This window comes from Euprymna scolopes, chromosome 28 (assembly GCF_053919585.1).
Source record: "Euprymna scolopes isolate OS-2025 chromosome 28, ASM5391958v1, whole genome shotgun sequence".
Taxonomy (NCBI): domain Eukaryota; kingdom Metazoa; phylum Mollusca; class Cephalopoda; order Sepiida; family Sepiolidae; genus Euprymna; species Euprymna scolopes.
Window position 1 is genome coordinate 49,378,143 of NC_136509.1, and position 13,876 is coordinate 49,392,018.

The window sequence follows — 13,876 nt, forward strand, 5'->3', positions numbered from 1 at the left end:
TTAACTTTGGTGAGACGAGGGACTAGTATGTCAAGATCATTTCATCAGTAACTTGATTTGACCGTAACAAGACAATAAAATGTAAGTTTATGTATAAAAAGTTTCTATAAAAACAGCTATGCGATGAACTTTTAAAAGATTGTTGATATAAATTTCGGTCTCGCGTAGACGTGTTCTTCAGATAGTCTTGGGGATTAATCATTTTCTTATATTTCTTTTTCAGGTGAACAATATTCCTGAATTACTACAACTAGTAACGGGTAAGGAAAGGTTGTGTCGATTAATAGAAACAACTCGACGAATTCCAGGTAAGAAAAAATGGATTTAACTGTGACACTTGTTCATATTTCACAGACCAGCAAACTTATTGCGTCATATTATTTCTTTATTTTAAATACATTATTTATTTATTCATTGCGTTTAAATAGATTATTTATTGGTTGATTGTATTTATTATGTATTTATCTTATTTATCTCTATATATAATAAAATAGGAATAATTATTCCCGCCTACAACATGACACCACATGAAAAGAAATACTGGTGCCAGATATTAATCGAAAATTGCCATGCTACCTGCCTATATTTCATGCATGTTTTCCGTTAATAATCAATCGGTTAAATTACGATTTGTAAATTGGTAGCATTTCTCTGCTTCATTTCACTCTCCTAATTACGACATGCTTTGAGGTGATAACAGGGCAACTTGACCATTAATTATTTTCTACTTTCACAACCCCATTCATCACCAGAGCTAATATTTCATAATCTACGCTTATCATGATTCACCACAACTATTATGGGCTTCAATCATTTATGCATAACTCATTAAATCGGAAACTAATAAAACTTAATTTCATTTCTATTCATAACAACACTTTCATTAACTAGACAGGCATAATCCGTCATTCCATATTCCGCATTTACCGAACACTACAAAATCTTCTTCGTTACATTTAATTTGGCCTACGCATTCTATTCATTCAGAATAACAATCCCTTTAGTTATCCTTTTTATGAAGAACGTCTTAGAACAGACTTACCAACTTTTTCATCGATTCGTAACTTACCTAGATAATTGTTACATTAGTATTCCCGAAAACGCTTACATTAGATAGAGAGACGGAGAGACAAAAAAAGAGAAGGACAGCGAGAGAAAGAGAGAGAGAGAGAAAGGGGGAAGAGAGAGCGAGACGGATTGTGTTTATCTGTAGTCTTATTTTCGTATTGTTATGCTTTTTGAATAGAAATATTAAGAGGGAGCGAGAAAGTGAGATATATATATATATATATATATATATATATATATATATATATAATATATATATAGAGAGAGAGAGAGAAAGAGAGGGAGAGGGGGAGGGGGAGAGATGCATTATGTGTGTGTCTGTATGTGTACTTTGCCACATAAACAAACCGGTGTCTTTGTGTGCATGCGTGTATGTGTGTGCGCTATTTCGTTTATCTGTCGTCTTCTTATTTCGGCACCGTTGATACTGCTATGCGTTTTTAATAGAAAGACAGAGAGAGAAGGAAAGAGAGAAAAGGAGAGACATGCAGATTGTATGTGTGTTTTTCCAAATAAACAAACGTGTGTGTGTGTGTGTGTGTGTGTGTGTGTGTGTGTGTGTGTGTGTGTCTGTTTGTATGTGTGTATGCGTTATCCTGTTTACTTGTATTCTTATTTCGGAGCTGCTTATCTCGGCTTGGGATTTTTATTCTGGGCCCCCAAAATCAGCAGAGATCAGACCATTTCTGTAATGATCCGATCCCTGTTGATTTTGCGGTGGGAGTTTAGTTCTGCGCAGTTCTAGGAGGTCCATCCTCCCAGGCTTTGTCTTCTCTTTTAGAAGGGGTGTGTTTATTTCTAATCGCTTGAGCCGCCAATAGTTTACAAATATGTACCTACAAAACAAAGTAATCAACGAATCAATCGTATAAAATAAAAAGAAAAAATGGCCGAACATAGTCAAAGGCGACCCGAAGGCTCCCTTTTCATTATCTACTAAACAGAAGTGGATTACTCCCTTTATAGTTGATCTTCAATTTATAATGCTCAGTGTTTATCAAAAAGGCATCAAGTACTATCTTTGAGTTTTGGTGTGACCCGACCGAGAATTGAACCCTGGTTTCGCGGTCCATTAGTTAACAGTATTACCATTATGTCAAATGGGTCCATCAAATCAAGTGTATACGAAACATAAAATTCACCCACGATGACTGAGATATCGTAAAACCCAACAACAAACTATATTAAAAAGCCCAACTACTTTTTTTCTAATTTATCTTGTATCGACATGAAATGCAATGCTCCTTTTTTTTTTTTTTTTTTGCTCCTTTGTCTCTAATTTAAACATATGGGATTTTTAATCGAGTACCGCTGAACTTGAATGCAACAAAATAATTAAAAATGATGTGAACCTGTATTGTGAACGTGTTGCGTTCGTTTGACTCATTTGCATCGAGGAAACTTTTTAAAGAAAAAAAAGGGCAGATAACTCTTCAACCGGAAGTAATTAATGTCACTTTACATTGAATGCTTTTTAAAAGAACGAGATTTTTTTTTTTTTTTTTTTTTTTGTAAAGGAAATAAATGGCCGGCGAATTTCAATTATCGGAAATGTTATATTTGCAAACGAGCGATTATCAAATTAATCTTCAAATGCACCGCAACACAAAGGATGCTTTAAATTGCTCAATATACGATAAATCATTCAAGCAAGAAGACGTCAGCACAAAGCCTTTTGTTATATATGATAATTTGAGTGGGTAATATTGACAATTGAAATTGCTAAATTTCAGCTGAAATTAATATTTAACTTACGCATTAACGGTGTTTCATTTCAACATATCTCTATATAAAGTTAGGTATGTTTACACGTTTATGTATTTCTATACAGAAGGTAAATTACTAAACAATTTAGTTGATGCGATTCTGAATTTTTGAGATGATGTGAATGCTTGTGTTATGTTGATTACTCGGACTATTATTCTCATCTTCGGTGTTATCAGCACAACGTTTCGGCGCTGCAACCTGCGACCTTCTTCGGGTGTTGAAAACATGCTTCTTTTTCTCTACTAAAAAAAGGGGGGTTGGCTCTGCATTACAAGAATTCGACCTGTGGGTTTGAAGGTGGGTCCGTAGATCATAAAGAAAGTTCAGTTTTCAGGGGTCACTAAGATATTTTTAAAGACTTTCCTATGACTCAATTTTCGGGATATCTATTGAACTTTCTTCGTGATCTACGGACTCTACCTCAAACCCACGGTTCTAATTCTTGAAATAAAGAGCCAAACCTCTTTTCCTTAGTAGCGAAAAGGAAGCATGTTTTCAACACCCGAAGAAGGTCGCAGGTTGCAGCGACCGAAACGTTGTGCTAATAACACCGAAGATGAGAATAATAGTCCGATTAATCAACATAACACAAGCAATTTAGTTGATTATTATCAACTAGTGGGACTACCCGACGTTGCTCGGGAACGTATAAACAAAGAGAAAATTAAAGTTGATTTTGAATATAATTGTTATTCTTTGGAGAGAGGAATTTTTAATGTGTATGTATAATTTGCTATTTCGAGCAAAAGAATATTTTATCTACCCTAGGACGGCTATTACACATGTATGAAATAATTGTACCTTCCCTAGGGCAGGTAATTTACAGAATATAAATTTTACCTTTTTGGGACGAGTAATTTACAACACATATTTAAAATATATTTACCTACCTTCGGACGGGTTATTTATATACATGCATGAAACAATTTAACATACTCTCGACAGGTATTGTACAACCTATATGAAATAATTTCTCTTCACACCCAGGCAACCATAATTTTAAGAAAAGTGAAATCATGTTTAGAGGATGGATCATTAGGATTTCCAAATTAATACATAAATACGTTGTGTTGGTTAATGAGTTCGCAACCCTTGCTTCACCAGAAATTTCAACATTACTGCATTTCTTTCCTTCCTCACTAACGGCACTATTATTGTAAGAAACATTATGTCATTTTTGGAACCTGTGTCAGCAGGATTTTAAAATTAATGCATAAATACATTGATACAGTTAAGTGATTAGACAACCCTTGCTTCATTATCAAATTCCACATTAATCTGTTTCATTTTTCCCCACGACCTACAACAAAATTTTTTGTAACAAGACGTCATTTTCGGAAGATTACTCAGCAGACTTTACAAACAAATAAACAAATATGTTGAGAAGCGTTATGATTAGGCAACCCTTGCTTCACTACAAAATTCCACATTACTGTGTTCTTTCCCTCCATACTACTGACAACATCATTTTAAGTGAAAGGATATCATTTCTTGGCTATAACTAAATAATTACATAAATTCATTGACGCGAATGATCATTAGACAACTTTACCACAATTTTCAATATTAATATAGTACTCCCCCCTTACTACCACAACCGCCAACAACACATTAGTAAGAGAAACGTTGTCATTTCCGGAATATGATTCCATAGTTATTCCATATTTTTGGAATATGACATTGTGGGAGATTGCATAGTGACCCCAAAATGGACATTACTCTCTCCAGCCCCACCCCAAAAGTGAAGGTTTGTTAATTCATAAAGAACTCCAGAGCAAGTTAAAAGGCAACATAATCACGTGTCTTTCTACTCACCACTTCAACTGTGACGTCATTCCCCGAAGTTAACATTGAATATTCAGAAAATTATTGTTGATCACCTACAGAAACTAATAAATTGTCTGGGATTATTATTTAATTACAAACACACCAATCAATTAATTCACATTTCATTATTTTTCAAAATTCTTGGATATGTTACTAATTTTGATAATCATTTTTCATAATTTTAACCAACATTACCGCCCCCCCTTAAGAAAAATAATACCATCAATGTATTGTCTGGACCGATTATTTCATTAAAAAAAAACACCAATCAATCAACTCACATTTCATCATTTTTCATAAGTCATGGATATGTTACTGTTGCGTCTGCCCAAATAATTAAAAAGAACTTGGAAAGTAAAGGTATAACAATCATATATTAGGCCGAAAAGTTATATACATATTTATATGTCTTCAGATATACTTCAGTTGGAGATATTTCGGCAGGTGGCGTGTTGCATGTCTTACTGGAGACAGCATAGGCGTCTTGCCTATTAGGCAGTCGTTGCAGAACTCCTCCTCCTTTATATATCTCACTCACCCACCTATGTTAATTAGTTGGCGTCTCCACAACAGTTACTAATTTCGACAATCATTTTTCATAGATTTAACCCACATTATGGCGCCCCCTTTACGAAAATAATAACTGTGATATATTGTTTGAGTTAATTATTTCATTACAAACACACCAATCAATTAACTCACATTTCATCATTTTTCAAAAATTTTTGAATATGTGACTAATTTCGACAATCATTTTTCATAATTTACCCCATATTATCGCCCCCCCCTTACGAAAATATTAACTTTAATATATTATCTGGGTTGTTCATTTCATTACAAACACACTAATCGGTTTATTCACATTTCATCATTGTTCATAATTCTTAGATATGTTACTAATTTCGACAATCATTTTTTATATTTGTAACTCACATTATCGCCCTCCCCCGTACGAAAATAATAACTTTGATATATTATCTGGCTTTATTATTTAATTATAAACACACTAATCAATTAACACACATTTGATCATTTTTTCAAAATTCTTGGATATGTTAGTAATTTGACTAATTTTTCATAATTTTAACCCACATTATGCCCCCTTACGAAATTAATAACTTTGATATATTGTCTTATTATTATTTTATTACAACCACACCAATCTATAAATTCATAATTCATCATTTTTTATAATTCTTGTATATGTTAATAATTTCGACAACCACTTTTCATAATTTTGAACTACATTATCGCTACCCCTTACGAAAATAATAACTTTGATATTTTGTCTGAGCTTATTATTTCATTACAAATACACTAATCGATTAATTAGCATTTCACAATTTTTCATAATTCTTGGATATGTTAATAATTTCGACAATCATTTTTATAATTGTAACTAACTAAAAAAACGAAAAAAATAACTTTGATATATTGTCTGGGCCGATTATTTAATTACGAACGCACCAATCAATTAATTAACATTTCATCATTTTTCATAAATTTCTGGAAATGTTACTAATTTCGACAATCATTTTTCATAATTCAAACCTACATTATCATTCCACCCCTTACAAAAATTATAACTTTGATATATTGTTTGGGTCGTTTATTTCATTACAAATACATTAATCGTTTTATTCACATTTCATTATTTATCATGATTCTTGGATATGTTACTAATTTCGAGAATATTTTTTATAATTGTAACCCACATTATCGACCCTCCCCTTACGAAAAAATACTTTTGATATATTATCTGGCTTTATAATTTCATTACAAACACACAAATAAATAAATCACATTTAATCATTTTTCATAATTCTTTGTTATGTTACTAATTTCGACAATCATTTTTAATATTTGTAACTCACATTATCACCCCCTATTTTGCGAAAATAATAACTCTGATATATTGCTTGGGTTTATTATTTTATTACAAACACACCAATCGATTAATTATCATTTCATCATTTTTTTATAATTCTTGGATATATTACTAATTTCGACAACTATTTTTCATATTTTTAACCCACATTATACGAAAATAATAATTTTGATATATTGTCTGGGCAGATTATTTCATTAAAAAAACATCAATCAATTAACTCAAATTTCATCATTTTTCATAATTCCTGGATAAGTTACTAATTTCGACAATCATTTTTTCATAATTTTAACCCACATTTTCGCTCCTTCCCTTATGAAAATAATAACTGAGATATATTGTCTGTGCTCATTATTTCATTACAAACACACCAATCGATTATTTCACAGTTCATCATTTTTCATAATTCTTGGATATGTTACTAAATTTGAGAATAATTATTTTATAATTGTAATCACGTTATCTCCCCTCCTTACGAAAATAATAACTTTGATATATAGTTTGGCCAGATTATTAAATTACAAACGCACTAATCAATTAATTAACATTTTATCATTTTTCATAATTCCTAGGTATGTTACTAATTTCGACAATCATATTTCATAATTCTAACCCACATTATCGCCCTTACGGAAATAATAACTTTGTTATATTGTGTGGGTTTATTTTTTCATTACAAACACACTTATCAATTAACTCACATTTCATCATTTTTCATAAGTTTTGGATATGTTACTAATTTCGACAATCATTTTTTATAATTTTAACCCTCATTATTGCCCCCCACCTTACGAAAATAATAACTTTGATATATTGTCTGGGTTGATTATTTCATTAAAGAAAACACCAATCAATTAACTCACATTTAATCATTTTTCATAATTCTTGGATATGTTACTAATTTAGACAATCATTTTTCATAATTTTAACCCACATTATCTCCGCCCCCTCCCTTACGAAAATAATAACTATGTAATTATGTCTGTTAAAAATATACATGAAATAAAGTACTGTTTAAATCGTAAACTGTTTCATCCATTTCCGGCACTGATTTCTTATCCCCCTCCCCACTGTTAAAAACATACATTAAATAAATTAATGTCTAAAACGTAAAATGTTGCAGCTATTTCCGGGGCTGACTCTATAACCCCCACCCCACTGTTAAAAATATGAATGAAATACAGTAATGTTTAACTCGTAAACGGTTTCGGACATTTCCTGAACTGATTTCATATCCCCCACCCCACTGTTAAAAACATACATGAAATATTGTAATGTCTAAATCGTAAACTGTTTCAGCTTTTATATATTAGATAAAGTAATTTTGAGATTGTAATCTGCTTCAGCCGTTTCCGGGCGTGATTCCGTATCCCCACTTCTTTTTAAAATATTTATGGGATAAAGTGTTTTTGAGATCAGAAACTGCTTCAGCCATTTCTGGGACTTAATCTATATTCCTCTCCCCACCCATTAAAATATATGCTGTGTCAGTTATTTTGTATTTCATTTTTTAGAAGGAGGTAATGCGTGGTAGAAAACTATATTACGCTTACTTGGCCTTTTGGCTAAGATCAAAGTGTAGTATCTGTTCTGATGCAGCATTTCAGCAAAATCATCTACTGGGCCCCCTCTCCATAAACAGAAAAAGTGGTGATAATACTTGTGAGAATGAACAGACACTAATTCACCACAGCTCAACCTCACCTAAAAAAAGAAGGTTTGGTAATCCCTGGCAGCTTCCAGAGTACTTTTTAAAGCAACATAATCGTGCTTGTCCCCCCCCCCATCAGCAACACATAACGTCACTTCCGGAAAATGACTCAGCAGTTTTTCGAAATACATGATTTCATTATAAATTGTTTGTATTTTTTAAATATGGGTACTACACTGTAGAAGCACCTTATTTGAAATTCATGCCACTCAAAAAATAAATATTTCAAAGTGCAGTTAGTTATTAGGCAACACATGCTTTACAATAAACTAATCAAGAAATTGGATTGAGAAACAGATACTTAATGTAAACTAATACTAAACAAAAATAGAGATAATACATGTCAGTTTCTTATTTAATAAATTGTTGGGTGAAAGTACAGAATAGTTTAAATAATACCTTCCCCTTCCGATATTAAAAATGGCTTTCTATATAATAACGTTATGTTTTCAGCACTGTCTGTATTCCGTGTGTAATCCCCCTCCTCCATCTTAAAATAATGTATGAAATTAAGTAAATATAAGATCGTAAAAAAGATATATAGGTTTGTTTTCATATTTACAAATTTCAAACCGCGAGTAAAATGCACGTATGATTTCGTTTGTTTTTTTTTTTTTTGTTTTTTGTTGCTGTTTATTTTTTTTTTTTTAATACAAAAACATGAGTTGGTATCATCAGTTAGAATTAAAATTAAAAAGAACCGAGCGTTCCAGCCTGAGAAAAAAATCAAATGTACGCGCATGCGCACAAAAAAAATGTCAGCTAATGTTTCATAAACATTTTACATGTAAATTTGCCGGTGTCTGTATGCCATATACATGCATGTAAACAAAGATATTATTCGCTATAAACCACCCTTCGTGCATAAATATTATTTCCTGAGAATTTCAGTGCTATGTGGCCAGTAGTTAAAGAGTTTACGTGTCAGATATTTACACACACACATACGTCTACTGTCTTATTTATATAGATGACATCCTCAGAATTTTCAACGTCCCAAAATTGCGTTTCATAAGCGAAAACTGTACTCTTTAGTCGCTGTTATCTATTATTATTATTATTAGTGTAAATAGTAGTTTTGTAACAACGTTATTATTTTATGTTTCTATCTTGAATTTATAAGTCGAATCCTTGTATTTTTATACGAAACAGAAATTTCTCACACCGTAGACATTTTTGGTGTGAAACAGGTTTTGATATGTTTATTCACATAGTTTATGATACATTCAATCAATCACTGCGTTTGTTCTAAATAAGTGTACTGATTCTAAGGTATGCCGAAATTAATAGTAGAGATTTAAATATAGAGATTCTAAGATTATAGAGATTCTAAGGTATGCCGAAATCAATAGTAGAGATTTAAATATAGAGATTCTAAGATTATAGAGATTCTAAGGTATGCCGAAATCAATAGTAGAGATTTAAATATAGAGATTCTAAGATTATAGAGATTCTAAGGTATGCCGAAATCAATAGTAGAGATTTAAATATAGAGATTCTAAGATTATAGAGATTCTAAGGTATGCCGAAATTAATAGTAGAGATTTAAATATAGAGATTCTAAGATTATAGAGATTCTAATGTATGCCGAAATTAATAGTAGAGATTTAAATATAGAGATTCTAAGATTATAGAGATTCTAAGGTATGCCGAAATTAATAGTAGAGATTTAAATATAGAGATTCTAAGATTATAGAGATTCTAAGGTATGCCGAAATTAATAGTAGAGATTTAAATATAGAGATTCTAAGATTATAGAGATTCTAAGGTATGCCGAAATTAATAGTAGAGATTTAAATATAGAGATTCTAAGATTATAGAGATTCTAAGGTATGCCGAAATTAATAGTAGAGATTTAAATATAGAGATTCTAAGATTATAGAGATTCTAAGGTATGCCGAAATTAATAGTAGAGATTTAAATATAGAGATTCTAAGATTATAGAGATTTTAAGGTATGCCGAAATTAATAGTAGAGATTTAAATATAGAGATTCTAAGATTATAGAGATTCTAAGGTATGCCGAAATTAATAGTAGAGATTTAAATATAGAGATTCTAAGATTATAGAGATTCTTTGTTTAACTTCAGTCTTATTTTTGCCCCCATAAACACATGTATTTACAATGTATGGCACTCGTCTGCTTTCAATAAAATCCCCCAATTATCTCCCTTTCTATACTTTTATTCTCTCTGTTACTTCTCTTACTGCGACAGCAGTGAATTGGTAGCAACAGTAGTTGCTGAACCGATGCGGTTGCTTTGGAAACCAGTCATACTTACCTCCTTACATAGTTTTACGATTTTAAACACCAGAAAACTCATCATAACTTTTGTTTTACTGAACGAAAATTAATTTTTTTTTTCACAATATAGCCGAGAAGGTGATCTATAAACTTTAATAATTGTTTGAAATTTGATCGAAAAATGAGTGAGCGGTGAAGCTCTACAGCAGTTCTAAATGACTCAAACTGCCACTTAAACATATATTCAAACACTACCGTGTTTGAATGATATATATAATGGTTGTATAGTTTGGTCTCCTATATGTAGATCCATTGAAACCTCTGTGTTTATTAAAGATTGCTCGATGGAGGAAAGAGTAAGTAAATAGTATGTTTATTATACAAACATTATTGATTACATATGTGCATATTGCTCCTTTTATTCGGTCTGATGATGTGATCTGTCTGAATTGGGGTTCCACTGAAACATGTATGCACATATGTAACCAATAATGTTTGTATACTAAACGCAATATATATATATATATATATATATATATATATATATATATAGGAAGAGAGGGGGAGAGAGAGAGAGAGAGAAGAAAGATTATTCTATAATATTTAAATCGTTAATATGCAAACTTATCAAGCATCACTTCTCAATAATAACTATTACGTATCATATAAAACTAAATAATATATAATAAAATGGTTTAAATATACATTAAAATTGCCTTAATTCATAAAACGTTCACAGAGAATGCATTTTTTACGAAATAACATAAAAAACGCATTCTCTGTGAACTTTTTATGAATTAAGGCAATTTTAATGTATATTTAACCCATTTTATTATATACTTGCCCATGTATATCTATTTTTTTATTTTTATATTTAGACGCATAGTTTCTAAGAACAAAAACTGATAAAAAAAAAAACATTAAAATTGTTTCAAAGCAGATTTGCAGTTTTAAAAAAACATCGGAGTGAAAAACATGTATAAAACTATTAACGTTTCATCAATCGATATGCATTGGTTGATATTATTCGGAAACCTTATTTTTGTTAGGAAACTGAGGTATTTTCAACTTGAAATTTTTGTTCGGGAGCCGAATTTTCTTAGTTCCAAGACGTCAATAAACCTAACTTTAACTCTATTTCTTAAATCTCGATGACAATTTAAATACTTAATAATATTCCTACTCTTTTGCTAGATTGCAATTATCCATGAATAAAGTGGAATATATTTAGCAATACAATACTGTTGTAGTACTGCTATTCGTCCCTGTCTATTTATTTATTTTTTCATAAGAAACACGGTACGCTCCCTCTCCATTAGCGTTTTGATTGGCTAATTCACACTAGGGATACATTTAATCAATCGATGATTTTGTTTCTAATTAGCGTCATGGCGCTGACATGTGCTAAAATTAAACGTAGAAATTTAAACAAAGTTATATATTTATGAAATTTAGACAACACCATATTCAGTATATTAACCACTGACAGTGGATTTTACTAGTGTAGTGCAATTTTCTTCAATAACATCGTACTTGAGTACTTGTCTTTGATGCTCGACGATCTTAACCCTTCGAGTGCTAAATAATCTTATGTCGACTTTCATCAAATCGAACATTTAGCTGTCTTTCTTACATCGAACTTCTATTTCGATCACTCCTTCCAAATTCTGACCTATTACGTCCGTTACACTTGAGCAGAGGTTCCTCGGGTCATTCAAAAGATACTGAGTCTATAATTGTCTTTCCATCATCTTCTCTCTTCCATCCGTGACAACCAATAAACGATGCATCTGCATCAGTAATGCGAATAATAATTGTTGAATAATATTCTCTCTTCTTGTTGTTGTTCAGATTGGATTGGTGGCCTTCATCAATCGCCGTGCTATCACGTGTCTGACCTTCCACTTCAAAATGATCAACTTTTACAAGCTTACAATGATACCTGGTGGGGTGTCTATGTAAATGTTGGAGGGACGGTGCATCAGTTACAGTTACTAACGCGCGAAAAGTTGAAATTTCTTAAATCTAAGTAAGTACTTTAAAAAGAAAAAATTGATTCTCTTTTACTTCATCTTTTAGAATTATTTTATGTTATTTTGTATTATTTTATATTATTTAGTATTATTTGTTTTACTTTATATTGTTTTATGGTATTTTGTATTAATTTATATTATTTTATATTATTTGTATTATTTTATATTATTTTATGTCATTTTATATTATTTTATATTTATTATATCATTTAGTATTATTTGTTTTATTTTATATTATTTTATATCATTTTGTAATATTTTATATTATTTTGTATTATTTGTTTTATTTTATATTATTTTATAATATTTTATATTATTTTGTATTATTTGTATTATTTTATATTATTTTGTATTATTTTTTATTATTTTATATTATTTTATATTATTTTATATTATTTAGTATTATTTTATATTATTTAGCATTATTTTATATTATTTTATATTTCATATTATTTTGTATTATTTTATATTATTTAGCATTATTTTATATTATTTTAATTTTTTTATATTATTTAGTATTATTTTATATCATTTTGTATTATTTGATGTTATTTTATATCATTAGGTATTGGTTGTATTATTTTATATTATTTTATATTTGTATTATTTTATATTATTTTATATTGTTTTATATTATTTTGTATTTTTTATATTATTTTGTATTTTTTATATTATTTTGTATTATTTTATATTATTTTATATTATTTGTATAAAATTAGAATGTTTTCTATTCTAATTTTACTTTTGTATAGCGACTGGTGGAGTACCTTCTCTCAGAAGGCATTCGCCATTTTAAATATGTTTTCTTGAGAATACACGAATGTCGGAAGTAAATTGGAAAACTTAAGATAATGATAAAGACACGACTGCATACATACTAGAGTTTGTACGATTAATAGAAATCGGAATCGGGAATCGGGAAAATGAAAAAAAAATTAAGTTATCAGAATCTGTATCGGAATCGGAAGTATTTGTGCCCATTTTCCGATGCAAAAGTCCTATTCTTTTAATTGTTTATTAGTTTGCTTTTGTTTAAAGATTTTATTTTCCATTGTTGGCAACAAAGATAAAATGATAAATATGTATTGATTTTAAGCTACAAACAAAATTTAAATCTACAGATCCCCACACGAATGTATTTTTACATTTGCGAAAATATATGCGTTAAATCACGTTGTTTTTTTTTGGGGGGGGCGTCGGTAATCTAAAGAACAACTCTATAGCTAAAGATTTAGTGTTTTAAATGAAACGGAATCGGTATTAATACTTGTACCTGAATCGGAATTGTAAAACAGAATCGGTAATTGTATCGGAATCGTGAAAAATTTTAGAATCGTC

At 30.2% G+C, this 13,876-nt stretch overlaps 1 protein-coding gene across 2 annotated transcripts in view; it reads left to right on the forward strand.

The window, feature by feature from the left end:
* The window catches only part of LOC145249599 (cadherin-like and PC-esterase domain-containing protein 1), an 837,303-nt gene that overhangs the window by 726,265 nt on the left and 97,162 nt on the right, over positions 1-13,876 (forward strand). For both annotated transcript variants that reach the window (XM_080111307.1, XM_080111306.1), the window contains 2 exons: positions 224-308; positions 12,357-12,534. In XM_080111307.1, coding sequence (XP_079967433.1) covers positions 224-308; positions 12,357-12,534 — 263 coding nt within the window. The remainder of the gene's footprint in view (positions 1-223; positions 309-12,356; positions 12,535-13,876) is intronic.